The sequence below is a fragment of the Aegilops tauschii genome, chromosome 6, assembly GCF_002575655.3.
Source record: "Aegilops tauschii subsp. strangulata cultivar AL8/78 chromosome 6, Aet v6.0, whole genome shotgun sequence".
Taxonomy (NCBI): Eukaryota; Viridiplantae; Streptophyta; class Magnoliopsida; order Poales; family Poaceae; genus Aegilops; species Aegilops tauschii.
The window spans coordinates 474859831-474879733 of NC_053040.3; the positions used below are offsets into that span (position 1 = coordinate 474859831).

General features: G+C 48.9%; 1 protein-coding gene across 1 annotated transcript; it reads right to left on the reverse strand.

Annotated features, from left to right (window-relative positions):
* Window positions 1-241: 241 nt before the first annotated feature.
* Window positions 242-18833, reverse strand: LOC109742336 (poly [ADP-ribose] polymerase 2-like). The gene is made up of 16 exons (XM_040393028.3): window positions 17769-18833; window positions 17604-17685; window positions 8897-9126; window positions 8683-8809; window positions 8324-8379; window positions 7982-8055; window positions 7768-7814; window positions 7651-7700; window positions 7287-7349; window positions 7128-7208; window positions 6812-6922; window positions 6635-6710; window positions 6406-6548; window positions 1142-1215; window positions 837-942; window positions 242-714 (listed from the first exon to the last, which is right to left on the reverse strand). The coding sequence occupies exons 1-16, from the start codon at window positions 18231-18233 to the stop codon at window positions 622-624; spliced, it is 1878 nt and encodes a 625-aa protein (XP_040248962.2). The 5' UTR covers window positions 18234-18833; the 3' UTR covers window positions 242-621.
* Between the last annotated feature and the right edge of the window lie 1070 nt (window positions 18834-19903).

Consider the following 19903-nt stretch of genomic DNA (forward strand, 5'->3'; position numbering starts at 1 on the left):
ACAAAATCAGTGTTCAAAGTTTATGTGCACTTTTGAGCAGTAATTTTTTTTGTGAGGGCTGCTCGAGTGTTATTTCAGGCTGAAAATTTGCAAGAACATCAAAAGTTTGATCATCTTTGATCCCCCAAAGTTTCGGATTTTTTATTTTTGTTTCATTTTTGTTCATGAGGGTGTAGGGGCACCCGGGAGTTGTCACACCTCTCTTTGTCAGAAACAACAAGATCGATCTGCTCTATTTTTTTTTTCATCTTAAAGCTTTTGACAATGCTATCATGTTTGTAATACCATATGATGACATGGTTGGTTTCATGTTGTATATGTAAATTTGTAACCCGACTGCACGCATAAAAGGGCGTGAAAACCAGAAATACTTTACCTCTTATTACTAATAATATTACAAATGACAAAGTATTATGTAGAAACAAGATAATACTTGATCTCCATAAGAATCTGCACTGCCTAATGCTACACCGAGAAATTCAAATTTTCTCCACAAGCTGGACCAAACTCACACTTTCCTCCACATTCATTTGTTGATAATAATTTGCCATCGAAAATTGGATTCCGCAAAGGAGATACCGGGATCTTGGCGCTTGGTCACCCTTGGCACGCGACCATCTACTACTGTTTGTAGTTGAAGGAAACATGGAGGACATACCGCATCCTGATCTGGTCCAAGTTGTACACTATGTACTCGTTGTAGTAAAGGACGCCCTGCAATGCATGCCTTATTGTATTAGAAAGAGAACGGCAAGACGGCGCAAAGCACACAAACAGGAAACCAATAGGCAGAAAAGCCCGAAAAACTACACAGGGTTGAATTGGACCGTGCATACGTTATCGCGGGATGCCTTCTTAGGTTTCCCGAGCGGAACAACCACGCCGTCATCGGTGATCTTGGATTCCGCCATGTCCGGTGCCGTCTTCCCAACCCCCTTCGTGCTGCACCAACATATATAGTTTTGCAATGATAAGTATTTACTCTTTGTGTTGTTTACAACAACTAGTACTACTAGTCTACTGCTGCTGCCAACGCCATATCAAAACAACGTAATTCAAGAGAATGATGGGTTCAGGGTTACTTTTGAATCAGTAAGTGGGTGTAGGGCTTTTATAGAAAGGGCTCGCGTCACCAACCGACCTTAGTTTACCCTCGGGCAGGTTATTAGCATTTATATCGCCATCCAGTAGCTCGTTCATCTCGCCTAGCGCAACCTGAGATGGTAAATTACAGCAAACAACTCAATATGACACCATAAATGGAGAAAAACACGCTTGAGAGGGGACCACGACACTTCATGTAAAGGTATGTGGTGAATGTTAGGAATGGGCAACTACATGCACAGGAGGGCCAAGGGCCAGTGCATATACATGTGTATGGTAAAGTGCAAGAGAGACTATACACATCTAACACCCCCCCTCAAACTCATGGTGGATCAACAACACTGAGTTTGGAGAGAAGAAAACTATGCTGCACTTGAGTCTGTGCCTTCGTGAAGAAGTCCGCCAACTGTAACTCAGAGGGCACATAGTGAAGAGCGAGAGTCTGATCCTGCACAGCAGCACGCACAAAGTGGGCATCCACACCGATGTGCTTGGTGAGCTCATGCTTCACCGGGTCACGCGCAATACTGATAGCACCAGTACTGTATGACAATAAGGGAGTCGAGGTAGTAGCAGACACATCAAAGTCCTCAAGTAACCACCGTAACCAGATCACCTCAGCCGTCAGCATAGCCATGGCTCGCAACTCAGCCTCTGTACTCGAGTGAGAAACGGCAGTCTGTTTCTTTGTCTTCCAGGCAATAAGAGAGCCACCAAGAAAGACACAATAAGCAGACAGCGAGCGTCGATCAGAGGGATCACTAGCCCAGGTAGCATCAGAGTAGGCCTGGAGCTCAAGAGAGCTGGAGCGGGGAAAGAAAAGGCGCTGAGAGAGCGTGCCACGAAGATATCGTAGAACGCGGAGGAGATGACTATAGTGGACAGAGGTGGGGGCTGAAACGAACTGACTCAGGATATGAACAGGATAGGAGATATCAGGACGCGTAACAGCAAGATAGACAAGACTGCCAACAAGGTGACGATAGCGAGTGGGGTTAGGGAGAGGGTCACCATCAGAAGCACGAAGCTGAACGTTGAGTTCCATAGGAGTCACAACTGTGCGCTCATCACCGAGAGCAGCGCGAGCAAGAAGATCCTGAATATATTTTTCTTGGGAGATGTAGAAGCCATCAGAGGTCGAGGAGATCTCAATCCCAAGAAAATAGCGAAGTGGACCAAGATCAGTCATGAGGAACTGGTCGCGAAGGCGAGCCTTAACAAAGGCTATGTAGTCAGAGTCGTCACCAGTGATGATCATGCCATCAACATAGAGAAGGAGCAGAGTCCAACCACGAGGAGACGTGTGAACAAACAACGCGGGATCATGATCACTGGGCAAGAAGCCAGCGGCAGTCACCACAGAGGCGAAGCGCTCAAACCAGGCGCGAGGGGCCTGTTTAAGACCATAGAGGGAGCGGCGAAGTCGACAGACCAAACCATCAGGAGCATAGTACCCCGGTGGTGGCTGCATATAAACCTCCTCACGCAACTCGCCATTAAGAAAAGCGTTCTGAACATCAAGTTGAGAGATAGACCAATGACGAACAGAAGCAACAGCAAGAAGAGTGTGAACAGTGGTCATGTGGGCCACAAGAGCGAATGTCTCATCATAATCGCGTCCCTGCTCCTGCTGAAAACCACGGGCCACAAGGCGCGCTTTGTAGCGCTCAAGAGAACCATCAGAGCGAGTCTTAATCTTGTAGACCCACTTGCAGGTGATGGGACGGACACCAGAAGGGAGGGAAACCAGATCCCATGTGCCAGAGCGCTCAAGGGCAGCAAGCTCTTCAGCCATCGCAAGCTGCCATTCAGGCTGAGTCATGGCAGTCCGATAGGAAGTGGGCTCAGCAATAACAGAGAGACCGTACTGATCAGGAGAGTAGCGATCAGGCAGGGGGCGAGGCCGAGCACGGAGGTTATGAACCGGGGGAGGCGTGAAAGGAGGTGCACCAGAGGTGGAAGGCGCATCGGGGAAACATCCTCAGAACGAGGGCGACGAGTATAGTGAAGAGGAAATGGTGAGAGAGGGCGACGGACTGGAGATGATGGTGGAGAGTTGGAGGAGGACGATGGGGAAGATGGTGTCGGTGGTGAAGGAGAAGGAAGGAGAGGTGCAGGCGGAGGAGGAAAAACATGAGGAGGCACATAGCAGGGTGTATCAGGGAGAAGAAGAAAAGAAAGATCGTCCACAGAGAAGCTCGAGGTAGAAGGACGTGGGTAGTAAGAGCGAGACTCGTCAAAGGTCACATCACGCGAGATGCGCAAACGACGACCAACAGGATCCCAGCAGCGATAGCCCTTGTGCTCATCACTGTAGCCAAGAAAAACACACTCAACCGACTGAGCAGTCAGTTTGGTGCGTTCTCGCGGGGCAAGAAGGACATAGCACACACATCCAAACATACGAAGAGCTGAGTAGTCAGGAGAGCGACCAGTGAGACACTCCATAGGAATACCACCCTGCAGAGCAGTCGATGGCTGTATGTTGATGATATAGGTGGATGCAGAAACAACCTGCCCAAAAATAGGGTGGGAGAGAAGCGGCAATCATCAGAGCACAAGCCGTCTCAAGTAGATGATGATGCTTACGTTCGGCAACGCCATTCTGAGCATGTGCACCAGGACATGAGAACTGGGCAAGAGTACCCTGTTCCGCAAGAAAACCACGCAACAGCTAGGAGATAAACTCACCAGCGGAGTCAGCACAAAAAGTACGAATGGGCGTGGAAAACTGGGTGTGAACCATGGCAGCAAAACGTTTGTATATAGAGAGAACCTCGCTACGAGATTTCATAAAGTAGAGCCAAGTGTAGCGAGAGAAATCATCAATAAACAAGATATAGTAGCGGTGACCACCTTTCGAATCAAAGGGAGCAGGACCCCATACATCAGAATGAACTAAGTCAAAAGGACGCTGAGATACCGAGTCACTGGTAGGATAAGGTAACTGGGTCTGTTTGCCAAGTCTGCAGCCATTACAGTGTAAAAAAACATCTCCAGATACAGACCCTAAGAGGCCCTGGCGAACTAAAGAAGACAAGCAAGAGCCACATATGTGACCAAGGCGATGATGCCACTGCTGGAAGGACGCAGACGAAGAGGCAACAAGAGCATGGGAGCTGGCTGAAGTGGTGGCAGCGGAAGGAACACAAAGCCAGTCAACCTCCCAAAGGCCCTCTGACTCACGGCGCCGGGGGCCAGCACCAACCAAAGCCTTGGTGCGACGATCCTGAATGGAGCAAGAGTCGGTATTAAGAATGACACGACAACCAGAATCAGTAAGTTGGGCAGCGGAAAAAAGATTCATAGTGAGGCGAGGAACATGTGAAACACTAGGAACAGAAAAAGATGGAGTGGAAAGAAGACCACAGCTAGCAACATGAAGAGGTGTGCCATCAGCGATAAGAACATTAACAGGCGAATTAAGAGGTCGGAGAGAAGACAACACGGAAGAATCAGAAGACATATGAAAAGTGGCTTCAGAATCTAGAACCCACGAAGATGTACCTGACTGTGTAGATGCCTGCGGTGGTGGAGCAGTGGCTGCAGTCACAGCAGCAGCGGAACCGGTCGACGAAGAGCCTGAGGAAGCTAAGAGACGCTTGAGCCTCATAATGTCCTGGTCAGTGAGTGACGGGGTCGAGGAGGATCCAGGAGTCCCACTGGAAGAGGAGCGCCTCTGGTCTCGCTTCTTCTCACGGCAATCAGACTCTGGGTGACCTGGCCGAGAGCAGTAGCCACAGAAGGTGTCATGGCGCGACCGGCCCCTCTCAGCATAAGAAGGACGACCCACCCCCCTGAAGGAATAGGCAGGAGCGGTGGAGCGGTGAGGCGAGCAGGTGGCATAGGAGCTCGGGCGTCCAACACTGATGGAACCACAAGTAACCCAGCAGAGTGTAGGTGGGTCTCTTCAGCACGAAGCTCAGCAAGTACCTCCGAGATAGGAACACGACCACGAGCTAGCAAGTGAGCACGGCGAGGCTCGAACTCAGAGCGAAGACGAGATAAGAACTCGTGAACCCGCTGAAACTCCAAATCGGACCGTGTAGTCTGACAGCAACGGCAAGTTCCACAAACGACGGTCCAAAGAGAGTCAAGCTGACGCCAGATGGCAGAGCACTGTGAATAGAACTCATCAACAGAGGAATCACCTTGCTGGAGTGCATGCTCCTGACGCACCACAGATAGGTAGAGAGCATCATCAGAGGGCTGATAGCGCTGACAGAGATAAGACCACATCGCTGCAATTGTGTCAAGTCCCATGAACTCCGAGGCGAATTGAGGAAGGACGCTCGCAGTAAGAACAGCAGCAGCACGAGCATCATCATTGCACCACTGAGTGTAAGCAGACAGATCATCACGATAGGCAGAAAGGGCATCCGAATAGGCTGACATCTGCTGATCATAGGCATCAACTGCAGTATCATCGAGAGCCTTGGCGGCATCACGATCAGCCTGAGAAGCATCAGCAGCAAGAACCGGCGGTGCTGGCGGGGTAGGAGCCACTGGAGCAACAGGGCAAGGCAGACAGGGGACCTCGCCAGAGAGAACACCCCACAGAAGAAGACCGCGGATGTGGATACGCATAAAGCCCGCAAACTCGGCATAGTTGGTGCCATCGAAGATCACCGAGCGCCGAGGAACGACGACATAGCCCGAAGAAGACATGAGGAGCTCTTTTTTTTGGTCAACTGCTACAGCAGACTACTACAGGAGACCCCGATCCAGATCGGGATCGGGCTCGCGCTGGCTCGATCCAGCCCCGATGGAGGAAGCGGGGGGGGGGGGGGGGGGGGGGCGAGCGTGGGAGGGGCCGGCCCTGGGCAGCACCGGCTGCAGCAGGAGGCGGCCAGGGGCGGCAGGGCGCGGGGAGGTCGCGGCCGGGCGCGGGGAGGTGGCTGCCGGCCGCGGCCGAGCACGGGAAGGCGCGGGGCAGCACGAGGCGGCAACGGCAGGCCGCGGCCGCGCTCGGGGCGGCGCGGGACAGCGACGGCAGGCCGCGGCCGAGCTCGGGGCAGCGCAGGCCGGGGCGAGACGGCGGGGAGGGAGAGAGCCGGGGGCGAGGGAGGAGGTGGCCGGCGCCGGCGACGAGGTAGAGGGAGGCCGGCGACGGGGGAGCTAGGCACGGAGCTGCGAGCGTGCGGGAGCAGGAGAGGAACCTAAGCATCTGATACCATGTTAGGAATGGGCAACTACATTCACATGAGGGCCAAGGGCCAGTACATATATATGTGTATGGTAAAGTGCAAAAGAGACTATACACATCTAACAGTGAACATTTGATAGCTTGGCAAAACAGACCTCGCATAGAAGCAGCACTCCAGATCTAGATGCTTGTGAAGGACAGCAGTAGTTTGCACTCTTGGAGAACATGTCAGCAAAGTAAACCCCTTTCCCAAACATGTAGCCGGTGCTAGGCGCTTCAGGAGGAGCGATTCGCAAACCTGGGAGAAAGATTAGTGTTAACTAATACCAGCATTGACCTATCTAGTCAGATCTGATATAATTTGATGTTTACAGTATATTGTACCCCGAGAAAATATCCCGGTCCAGTTTGTCAACCGAGAGCCATGCCATAGAAGCATCCTGTTTCCTGCACCGATGAACTGCGAGAACACTTTCAGAGTTAGTCATTTGACAATTTCATTGCAGTAAGTACTGCAGTTTTTTTTGGGCGCCACATAGCTGATCAGGAAGATCCACTTACCTTCTGAAACCGCTCTGTTTCACCCTGCCTTGTCACCTTAAATATCTGCTCTATGTCGACCGTATAACCCGAATGTCTTTTGGCACGTGTGTTCGTCAAATATGTTTTTATCTGGACAGCAGAAATGTTCATACAGGGTAAAAGTCATGAACATCGCGTAAGAGAAGAAGAGTGGAACATAACTCATTCAACCATGCGAAGTCAGCTCTTGGTCATAAGAAATTTGATATCTTTTTTAATGAAGAAAATAAATGGTATTGCCATAATGAAGTTGTTATAAAGGCCTAGATGGCTAGATTCTTGGTGGAAATATTACCATGGAGTATTCTTCCGAATCAACTTCCAGAGGTGTAAAGTCACAATGAAGCTGCTTGTATCGAGCATACAAAGGATCGTCCTAGATGGTAAAATGAAACGAACTTATAAATCCAGAGTGTTCATGTGTGCACACCATATTTCTTTACCAATGTCTTACCCGATCGCTTTGGTCGTCTTCCAGAAGCCTGGTCGCAATCTCAATCTCACCAAGGGCTTCAACCTTCGAAAGAGCAAAAAAAGTGGTGATATTAGATATGAAGCTGGAATAAGTACAGGAAATTTTGAATTATGAATATGAGTGTTCTTGAAAAATGTACGAATATTAAGTTACAATTCATTTCAAACTTTGATAAGAATGGCAGGCACATATTTACAAAGGGCCAAAAGAGGCTCTGGTTCTGAATCTCTTCAGAAGAACCAATGTTCTAAATTATCCTTGAAAATTGTCATTATCTCTTAATGCATACAAGATCTCATAATAGATCAAAGCTATAATAAAGCAAAACATAGTGGCCTATTACCATTTCCAGCTTAGCTTTCAGTTTCTCGGGAGTGTCAATGATAAATTCACCTGCGAGATAAATTTTGTTAGAAGATCCTGACTGTAGAATGAACCAAGCAGGAAGTTTGAAACTTACGCATCTTTTTGAAACCAAAGTCATGAGGAATCACGGTGTAGAATTCCCTGAAACCAAGTGGTTGTACAGGAATATTCGTTAAGTACGTATCAACATATTCAAAGGTCAGAAAGTACTGAGTGTAGCACTGATGGTGGATGCCATTATGCATTCCACAACTATCATCATGCTTCGTTACACTATTTATGAAAGTAAAAAGGAAATTATGACTCACCCAGTCAATTCTTCCAGCTGTATCGGGTCAGCCTTTGGAAGAGCGCTAGAGATCCGCTTCAAAACAGAATAACCCTGTGGAAAGTTTGGAGAAAGATAAGCTTTTACTGCATGCAAGACTACCCAATAGATCTTTTAGAGTGCATAGCGTATTTAAGTCATTTATTACTTTTTTTTACAGGTTTTAAGTCATTTACTTGAAAGTATGATAAAATGCAACCTTATGTAAGTTTTTTGGCTAGCTTGGGAGATAATTAGGTCCAAGTTGTTTATGCATATTGTTATTCAACATGTAATCTTGTGTCCATGCTGAATTGATAATCCCCAACAAAGAAAAGCTCACCTTGCGTATTGTAGATTTGCTTATCTTTCCAAGAGGAAGTTTTTCAGCATTATAACCTAGTTAGTTAGTCAAAGATTAATGGATTAGTAAAAGCATATGCTTCATGAATAATCAATAGAAATCTACTTTAAAAACAATACTGCTGTATTTGAGTAGATCGTCAGTATTTGCCTCTTTGTCCATGAACTATGTTCAGACCCTTGTTTTAGTATATATTCTTTCATAAAATTAAGCCGTGTAGTTTTAACACACACATTATAGGATCTACCGGGCTCACCGAATCCATGTGTATACTGCAAATAGGCTATTATTATGATGCTCTAATGCGTTCAAAGAACAACGTCAATCGGCCAACCTACCGATTTCCATCATTTGCTGCTTCATCATGCTAATATCGCAGATCACGGATATGAAACGTGCAGTCCGAGTCTCAAGCTTTGTCTCTCTTATCTGATCGGCAACGGAGTATTTCTTCTGAGTCTTACCCTGATTTTTTTACAAGACCAAAGCGTTAAAACTAGAAAGGTGCAAAATTTTGAGTTATCACTAGTGAAAACTTGAGGCAAACCTTACCGTTTCGTCGTCACCTTTACCATAGTCCATTTCAAGCCAGGTGTAGTAGTCTGGGCGGCAGCTGAGTTTCTTGCGACAGGACCAATCATTGCCGGTTTTATCCTTAAATTTGAATTCAAATAGATCGACCGCTTGGTCCCGTGGCATGGGACCGCGCAGCTCGCTCCGACCTCGGTGGCCTACTCTCCCATATCTCCAGTAGACCATCCAGCTTGCACCACCATCAGATTCTACGGCGAACACACAACAGTTAGTGTTTTATTTGTAATTATTAGTCCTTTATGTAGTGGTACTATATATTAGTGATGCCTCATAAACTGAACACAGGAACCTTAACGTTTCAGAAAGATAGTAGTGAAGCGTACTCCATGACAGCGAAAAGGTGCATGTGTCCAAATTCATATAAACTCAAATTTTATGCGTGTGTCGTGTACTCGCGCCTCAGTCGTAACTAAAAGAACATCTAACTCAAATATTTGAACTTGGAATTATAATGAGGGGTTGGGGTAGGAGCATGCACGCATGGAGTGCATGGCAGGATCGAGGACAAACCTAATGCCTGGATGATGAAGAACTTGTTGTTGTTGCCTCCGACGTTGGTCTGGTTCAAGGTCGCGTCTTAGATCTCATTACCCTGTGCGCAACAAAAATAGCATATATGTTACCAATACCCTACGTACGTACGTGTTTCTGCTCTGAACCCAACTAACAGTCGCGTACCACTTGCAGGACGTGCCAGGACTCCTTCATGTCGTCGGGGATTTGCGGGTCCAGCACCGCCGCGCCCTTCTTCGTGGCCGTCACCATCTTCGCCGCCGCCACGGCCGCTGCGTCGGCCTTCTTCGCATCGTCGCCACCTTTCGCTGCAATGGCGGCAGCAGCAGCGTCCTTCTTCTTGCTCGCTCTCGCCACGAGCCCCCGCGCGGGCACGAAGAAGCTGGCGTGGTCACGATGACGAGGGAGAGCAGGGGGCCTCGGCCGGGTGAAGTTGGTGCCGGTGCCGACGCGGGGGTGCAGAGGCAGGCGGCAGCTGAGCGTGGCGCGCAGGATGGCTTGGAGATGGGCGGCCATCGTTGAGCTCTGCGCAGACCTACGTACCAGGAGTGCAGGGGGGCGGCTGGGAGGCAGAATCTGCGGATGGATGCACTTGAACTCTTGAAAATAGCATGCTCAAAATAACAAGCAAGGATCGGGATAATGGAAGGAGATCGATCGGTTTGAAAAGAGATTCTGCTGGTTGCACGCCAGTCAGATTCGAGGGCGGACTTTCCTTCAGACCATCATGGGTGGGGTCCATCCGCAGAGAAGTTTCTTTGTCCAAGGGTCATTGTCATCTCCGTGCGGCTGGCTGTATCAGTTTTGAGTTTTTTTAGAAGGCCATCATGACTAGCTTTATTAAAATTAAACAGGATTACATCATCCACAAGGTTTGGAACTAGGCAGCTCGGGCCTTGGAGGCTCCCCGTCCAACTACTAGAAATCTTATTACAAAAACCATGATTAGCTAGCCCATGCGCCGCTTGATTAGAAGAACGATAACAATGTTTAAATTTGACCTTCCCGATTGACGAAGACAAGTCCACACATTCTGCAAAGATCGCTGCCGCAACATCCCACCATCTTATCTGTCCAGTACAATAATCAATTGCCGTCAAGGAGTCAGACTCAGCTTCCTCTCGAGGGAACCCCATAGAGTTTGCAAAGATTAGTCCATCACGCATAGCCATAGCCTTCGTTGTCACCACATATGCTGCGTAAGGTATAAATCGACATTGTACTGCCAAAAATTTACTGTTACCGTCTCTAAGAACAACTGCAATGGCTCCTGCACCCTCACCCATATGGAAAGAGGCATTCACGTTTAGTTTCACAAACTTGGGTTCCGGCTTCTCCATTTATGTTCCTGTACACCATGAATTTTTAAGTTGGCTTGATGAAAATTGTTTGCAATTGCCAGGACCGAAATAGGCCATCTTGAGGGAGGTGGCGGTGATCCATCATGGGTGAGCTCACGGCGCACCCACCATAAGTACCAAGCCCCAACCATATCACCCGTTTGACATCAAAATTAGGCTTTCTAGGGATCGGTCTGGAATTTGCTAGGATCAGGTGTTCGAGTATGATTGAACCAGAGCGATCGATTAACTTCGCTTCTTCAACAATGTCCAGTATACCCAGTCGGAGCCACAATTCCTTTACATGTGTATAGTCAAAAAGCAGATGGCGTACATCTTTCGCGTCCTGGTGACAAATCGGACATGAGCCATTGGTACCCACATGTCTATTTGTCAGTATTTGACGCACTACCAGAATTACATCTGATTTTTGGCAGGGGTGCGCTTGGGAATCAATTTTTTTTTTAAAACGGAGGCAAAAGTTTTGCCTTATCGCATTAATTAAGAAGAGTTTATAGATAATAATCGACCAAATGGCCCGACGCTACAATGAATTGCTCTTGCGGCATCAAAGATCCTAAGCATTTGGCCCATGCCTTCTCCCAAAAAAAGAGCCTCTTCTTTGATCGTATTAAACACCAATGTTTTTCACTTTCAGTGAGATTTTAATGGAATTCATTGAATTCAGTAATATCAGTAGATAATGAAATATTTACCTTTCTTCCAAAATATTTCAACAATTTTAGTAATACACATGAATTCAAATAGTATTCAAAACTTAAATATTTAATTGAATTCAAGTGAATATTTCGGCCCTTTGGCCGAAATACAAACTGAAATCACTGAGATGCACTGAATTTCGGTGATTTCGGTTGGTGCTCATTTTTTCTTCTAAAACTGATCGACATGGATGAACAATTTCTAAAGACCCGAGCATTTCTCTCGCACCAAATCTCCCATGCCGAAGCTGCTGCTTGTATCGAGCATACAAAGGATCATCCTTAGATCACAAAATGAAACAAACTTATAAGTCCAGAGTTTTCATGTGTGTACACCACATTTCTTTACCGATGTCTTGCTAATCGTTTGAATCGTCTTCCAGAAGCCTGGTCACAGTCTCAATCTTACCAAGGGCTTCAACCTTCGAAAGAGCAAGACAAGTGGTAATATTAGATATGAAGGTGGAACTAGTATAGGCAATATGAAATTATGAAGGTGGAATTAGTACAGGGAATATGAAATTATGGATATGAATTTTCTTGAAAAAAAATGTGAATATGCAATGCACTTCAAACTTTTATAGGAAGGACAAGCACATATTACAGTGGACAAAAGGAGACTCTGGTTCTGAATCTCTTCAGAACAATCATTGTTCTACATTATCCTTGCCATTTTGCCAAAGACAAGTGGACAAAAGCTAGTATTCCCTTTCACGTACACAATTTCATAACAGATCAGCGCTACAGTAAATCCAAAGATAGTAGCCTATTACCATTTCCAGCTTAGCTTTTAGTTTCTCAGGAGTGTCAATGATAAATTCGCCTGCCACATAAAATTTTGTTAGAAGATCATGACTGTGGGGTGAATTAAGCAGAAAGTTTGAAACTTACGCATCTTTTTGAAACCAAAGTTGTGAGGAATCACAGTGTAGAATTCTCTGAAACCAAGAGTAATCGAGGAATATCTCAGTAAGTAAAAACATATACAAAGGCACATAAAAGGAAAATTTTGGACTCACCCACTCAATTGTTCTAGCTGTATCCTACGACTGTCAGCCTTTGAAATAGCATTAGAGATCCTCTTTAAAATGTCATAGCCCTATGGAAAGATAGAAAATTCATCATCATAAGAGAGAAAGATAGGACGAATGGAATATGAAACCAAGACCTTGATATCCAAGCTTTAACTGCATACAACATTGGACGTGCATCCAACAGAACTTTTAGATTGCACGGTAAAATACAGCCTGATGTAAATTGTTTGCTAGATAAATAAGCCCAAGTTACTTATGCACAATGTTCCTCAACCTGTAATTATGTGTCCAGATTGAATTGATAGTCCTCAATAGAGAAGCGCCAAAATAACTCACCTTTAGTATGGTAGATTTGCTTATCTTTCCAAGAGGAAGTTTATCGGCATCATAACCTAATTGGATAGCCAAAGATGAATGAATTAGTACAAAAGTAAATGATACATGAGTAGTCAACAGGAATTTACAAAAAGAAAAACCCCGTAGGATAGCACTAAACAGTCTAAATATACTTTTCAAATGAGTTAATCCAAGTTCTTTATTTGAGCAGATCGTGAGTATCTGCCTCTTTGGCCATGAACTATGTTCAGTCCCTTGGTGTAGTCTCAATTTCCTTATATAATTAAGTCCTACAGTACCCACATTATACGATCTCTAAATCAAAATATTGCATTTCAGTTTATTTCAAAACCTTCATCCATGTTCATGTTTGAATACTGGGTGTACTTCTATGCAAAAAAAAGGCGCACATAAAGTTGCTATAGGCGCTCTTAATTCTTGTATTTTTTTGCAGGACACAACAAATATAATTCACACAGATTATAGGTGCACAAAAAACCTTTTGTGTTTTTTAAAATTAAATTTTATTTCGAAATGCTCACAAAATCCACGTGTTTTTTTTAGAAAAGGAGGATGAACCCCGGCCTCTGCATCTGGGCGATGCATACGACCACTTTATTAATTATTCTCAAAAGACCTTATAAAATAATACAATAGTAAGACTAAATCCGCCGTCTAAGCAACAAACTGTCGCGACACCTATCCAGTTGATAAAGGGGCGCAGATAGCCTGGGCCTAATACCAAACAGACATCACAGCCAAACCTAACATCTAAGACCTGAGGTCCCATCCAGGACGCCTGCCGGGCATGGGTCTCACCGGTCCGGCGTGCTCTCATAGGTCGCCGCCGCCAACTGCCACCGCTCCATCTTCAGAATTGTACTGATGCATCAACCTTGCTCGGTCTAGCTATCGTCAACGCCACCACGGCGCCCAACGGCACCTCCTCCCTGCACGCAAACAGCTGAGCACGTCGCGGTCGCCACTGATACACCTCAGCGCCATGCTGCCAAGTACCACTAGCCGACACAGCTTGAAGTCCTTGAAAGATCTGTCGTGCGTAGCACCTGCCGACCAGGCATGACAAAGCGTAGCACCTGTCGGTCAGGCATGACTTGACATCTCCACCGAAGCTCCGTGCAAGACGAAGCCGCTCCACCTCCTACCTCTGACTTCCAGCGCTGCTCCACAAACGATGCTTCCAAGAGAGAAACGACACCGCAGTGCCGCCATCGTCCGATCTGGAACACCAGATCCTAGGGTTTCCCCCGGAGCAGCACGAGTGGGTCGACAGTAGTTACACGATGATGCCTCCATCAAGGTAACGGCGAGAACGCCGCCATCGCCTGCCATCGGCTCGGTTTTCACCGGCAACCATGTCTCCCCTACTCGTAGCCGGGACTAGATGATGGATCTCGAGATCCGATCACTAAGCCTCTGGCCGGCCATCTCTGGAGAAGATGACCACCACGTCCACCAGCGTCACCACACCGGGCACGCGTCGCCGCCGGCACCCCCATGGTGCCTAGAGGCCAACAAGCCCCGACGAACACCACGCCTCGCCAGCCGCCATGGCCCAGACCCAAGCACCACCAGATTCAGATCGGATTGGGGTCAAGGGCCCCAAGCCGCAGCCGCCGCGGAGGCAGCACCACTGGACGGTGCCCTGCCCTCCACCCCGCCGTAGGACCGAGTCATCGCCGGAGCTCTGCCGCGCCACGCCGCCGAGCCGCCGCCGGAAGAACTCGCACCGCCGCCAGGGGAGAGAGAGACGCGCCAGGGAGAGGCCCCGCCGCCGCCGGCACTGCCAGGGCTTTGCCCGGCTGTGTCCCTCGGCGGCGGCGAGGGGGGAGGGAAGGTGGAGGGGGCCGGCGGCGGAGGGTGCTAGGGTTCCCCCGAGTCGCCTCAGAGAGGGACGTGGGAGACGAGGAGGACGGGGGGGGACGTCAAGTTTTCATTGTAGACTTTGAATATGCTAATACTATGATGCTCAAATCAGTTGAAAAAGCGACATTAATTAAGTAGCTTACCGGTTTCCACCATTTGCTGCTTCATCATGCTAATATCGCGGATGACAGATATGGAATGCGCAGTTCGTGTCTCAAGCTTTGTCTCTTGATTGGCAACAAATTCTTTCTTCTGAAAAGAAATAAAAATAATACAAGACCAAAGCGTTAAGAAGATTTAGAAAGGTGCTAAATTAGTTGCAATGAAGTCACTGATGAGAACTTAAGTTAGTGAATATATCTTACTGTTTCCTTGTCACCTCTACCATAGTCCATTTCAAGCCAGGTGTATTTCTTTGAGTGACACCTGAAGTTCTTGCGATTGGACCATTCATTATTTGTTTTCTGCCAAAACTTGAATTTAAATGCACGAATCGCTTCGTGCCGTGGCATGGGGCCGAGTAGCTCGGTCCGACCTCGGGAGCCTACTCTCCCATATCTACAGTAAACCCGGAAGCTTCGGCCATCGTCAGATTCTAGAATTAACAGGTACCGGTTAGTGTTTCATATATATAATAATATGACCGATCGATCATAAACTGAGCACATGAACCTGAGTTTGGAAACGTACATTTAACTCGATGTATGCGGTGTGTTTCAAAAAGACGATAGTGGTGAATTACATGGCAGCGGATTATAGCTGCCATAGCTGTGGTCTTGAGCAAAGTAAGAAAATAGCACCTACGGCCCCCTTTCCCTCGCGTCGCCCCTCTCGGGCGGCTCGAGGGCGTCAACCCTAGCCCTCGCCGCCTCCCCCCTTCCTCCCCTCCCTTCTCGCCGCCGCCAGAGGCATCCGTCGGGCAAGCCCGAGGCGTCGCCAAGGAAGGTGGCGGCGGGGCCTCTGCTGCTTCGTTTCTCCAGCGGGGGGCGTCGGAATCCGGGGCGGCGGCCTCGTCCGGTGAGGCGCCACCGTCTCCTCGGCTGGTGGTGGCGCGGGTGTGGTCCGGTGGGCTTGGCTGCGCGGGCAGCAAGCTCTCCGGCGGACGAGATCTGCGGCGCCGGCGGTGGGGCTTCTGGCCTCTTGCGGCTCCAGATCTGGCCGCCCCTTCCCCCTTCTGCTGCCTTGCGTGCTCCACCCCTTCAGATCTGGACCGGGTCGACATGGTTCTCCGGTGCCTGGTGCTGGATGCGGTGCTGGTGGTGTGGAGCCTCGACCGGGAGAAATCCACGGCGACGACGTCCATGGACGCCGCTCCCCTTCTTGGAGGCGCCATTCAAGTCTTTGCTCCACCCTCCCCTTCCCCTAGTCTCCCGGGTGAAAACTCAAACTTTGTTGGGCGGCGACGGTGCTCTTGGCGCCGTTTGCTTCTTGAAGTCGTCGCCTTGGATGCTTATTGGACTGTGGGCACTGCGGTGTGGTGGTTGTTGGGCGGCGGCGACAGTGGGTCCCCAGTGGCGGCGGCGGCAGCTTTGCAGGTCCGACAGTGTTCGGGTTTTCTTCTGGTGCTCTCTGTGCTACTGGTGTCAGCTTGGTCCGGCGACTTCTGGCCAGGAGGGGATCGGGTTCCCCTCCTCCGGTGGCTACAGCAGTGCACGTTGTGAGAGCCGGAGCGTCATTCCTCGGCCTTGGTCCTGCCTCCTCGTTGCTCCTTCCTCCCTGGACACCCTGTTGTTGTCAGACCGGCATCTTTCTCCTCTCCAAAGGATCGTCAGTGGGCAGCGGTGGTGCGGTGTTTCTGGTGAAGTTTCTTAGTCACGTAGGGTGTGCTTTGTTCCTACTCCTTCGTTGCCTTCTGGTTGCATCCTTCCGTCCATGTTCTAGGGTGAGCAACCCCAAATGTCGCGGTTTGGCGCCTTTTGAGCCAGGCGAGGAGGCAGGGGCCTCCTTCGACAGTGGGAACGGATGGTGATGCTGTTCCAGGGCCTTGGTTGTTTGGTGCCAACATATCCTATCCTCGACAGCGGGCGCTTCCCGGAGCCCCATTCCTTCTTCCATGGTGATCCTTGTGTGGACGAGGGCCTCTGCGTGCTTCAGCTTGTGCTTATCATGTGCTACCTTGCTAGTTGTAGTGTGTGAGGTTTTGAGAGCTGCCTACCAGCACCCTTGTATCTTGCCGTGTTTCTGTTTTTGTTCGAGTTTGTACTGCTGTGGTTGTAATCCTGGCCGGTTGATGGCTTTGTTAATTCAAAGCCGGGCTCTTCTTGAGCCTTCGTTCTAAAAAAAAATTACATGGCAGCAAAAAGCAGTGTCCAAGAAACCAGGGGGAGACTTGTGTGGGATCTCACATTAGGTGAGATCGATTTTTTTTTTTGAAAAAAAACACATGTTCAAACATTCTCAAAAAATTTGTAGACACACGTCAACGTTTGATGTACAACCTCAAAAAGTTTCAGCTCCTAATTTGACCTACATTAATAGAAACAAAAAAGACAAAATTGAATATGAATAGTGCCAACGTAATATTCACCCAAAGCCATCACTATTCACATTCGAATTTTTCTTTTTTGAATCTCTAAATGTACATCGAGTTTTGAGCTGATATTTTTCGGAGTTGTAGACGTGCCCTACAGGGATGTTGTCAAATAATTTCAGATTTTTTTCGAAATGTATAAATATGAATTTTGGAGGTTGATCTCACGATCTCACCTAATGTGAGGTCTCATACAAGTCTACCCGGACATTCCTGTGGATCAAATTCCTATAAACTCAGATGTGCCCAGCTAGCGTTTCTGGAACTATATGAAATCATATAAACTCAAATTTGTGCGTGACAAACCTAGAGCTTGGATGATGAAGAACTTATTGTTGTTGGCCCCGACGTTGGTCTGGTTCAAGGTCGCGTCATAGATCTCATCATCCTGCGTGGAACAGAAATACAGTAGCATATTTTACCCTATAAGGTGTTTCTGCTCTGAGCTCAAGCAGGATGATGCGTGCGTACCAGTTGCAGGACGTGCCACGACTTCTTTATGTCATCGGGGATTTGCAGGTCCAGCACCGCCGCGCCCTTCTTCGTGGTCGTCACCATCTTCGCGGCCTCGGCCTTCTTCCCATCGCCGTCGCCGTCGCCTCTCGCTGCAACGGCGGCGGCATCAGGGGTCGTCGAGAGCGGCGTGCCGCCTATGGCAGCTGTGGCATCCATCTTGTTCTTGCTCGCTCTCGTGGCGAGCCCCCGCGCCGGCATGAAGAAGCTGGCATGATGAGTAGGAGGAGGGGGGAGAGGAGGGGGCCTCCTCATGTGCGGGACGGCGCCGGGGTGCAGGGTCAGGCGGCACCTGAGCATCGTGCGCAGGATCGCATGGAGATGCGCGGCCATCGTTGAGGCGTGCTTGGCAGACCCACCTACGTGTACGTACCAGATGGAGCTATACCTACAGGGGCCAGCCAGGCAGGCCAGGATCTGCATGATCTTGATGCATGCATGCTCGCAGCACACGCATCAGGAATTCAGGATGCCATGGCAAGATCGGAGTAATAATAATTCCTCAATTTCCTGCTCAAAATCTAGTAAGTTGATTCTTTTTTAGGGACAAAATCTAGCAAGGCAGGATCCAGATAATGGAACAAGGCCAGATTCGATCGAGGGCCAAGTTTCCTTTGAATAAATTGCAGGAAACCACCACTTTGAAGGCTAGGTTTACAGAAAACACTACGTTATATTTTTTTTTTCACAAAACACCACGTCTTATGTAATCTTTTTGCAAAATCCACTGATCGGCGGATCTTGCTTTGTTAAGTGAGATTATGATAGATGGGTCCTATTTTTCGCTGACGTGGCATAACATTTTACCAAAGACAGCGCTAGACGGATAAAAAAGTGAAAACACTCGCAAGTTTTTTCCCTGTGCTGCCCAGGCCCTTGCCTTGTCCTGCCATCACAGTCGGCCGCCAGAGGAGAGGAGCCGCCCATCCCGCGTGCCATCGCACGTAGCAGCCCGCCGGAGCTCCAACCCTCGACCTCGCCTGCCCTCCTCTCTCTCTCTCTCTCTCTCTCAACCCTTCTCCCAGCGCCACCACCTCCCTCCTACGGGCGAGGGTTGCCAGGGAGAAGACAAAGCCAGCGGACTGCTTGCCGGCCGCCGCCTTCCTCGGTCTCTATGGCGCCGGTCACCACCATGCGCCAGCCACCGCTGTGCTCACCTCCCTGCCCCAGCGCTCCCGCCTCTGCCCGGCCGCGCCCGCCTCTGCTCGGCCGGGCGCCCGCCGCCATGCCAGCCACGCCACCGCAGCCCTGCTCCGCCCGCGCCCGCCGCCCTGCCAGCCGTGCCGCCTCCGCCCTGCTCTGCTCGTCGCCGCCGTGCTCCGAGGAGGGAGATGGAGAGAGGAGGCTGCGCTCCGCGGCCACCGAAGACGGAGAAGGTGAGAGGAAGATGCGGTGTCTCAGGCGAGGGAGCGGCTGCCCGGCCTCCTGTGTGTCGGCACCGGGGGAGGATCTGGCAGGAGAGATGGGGATCGAAGGGAGCGGGCTAATTGCGTTTTTCCTTTTTGATTCAGGGGTTTCAGTGTAAAAACTAAGGGCTAGTTTGTAAATGCAGAATAAAAGTGATCTAGCACGAAATGTTACGCCAAGTAGTCAAAAAGGGCCCCAACTATCATAAGCATGCTCAGTGGAGCCAAATCCGCCGATCAGTTTTATTTACAAAAAGATTACTGAAGACATGGTATTTTCCGCAAAAAAAGTATTGTAGTGTTTTTCGCAAACCTAACCTTCAAACTGGTGGTTTTCTGCAACTTACTCTTCAGACCAGGGATGGGTGGGGTCCACCCGCATAGAAGTTTCTTTCTCGATGAAGACATCCAACATTGCTTTTTTACGTGCAAACGAGTGAAGGAAGTATGGACTGAATTGGGTTTGCAGGAAATCATCTCGGATGCAGTTGCCCAGGATCGCTCAGGTTCGATTACAGTCGAGGTTCTTAGCCAAATTTAAACGGTCAAGGGGGTCTACCCACTGCAGAATTTATTATGGTGGCTGCTTAGTACTTGTGGTGGCAGCGCCGCCAACACGTGAAGGGGGAAGCGATCCAAACTGCGGACAGAGCTGCTACATCGATCAGAGTTTTAGCTACAAATTTC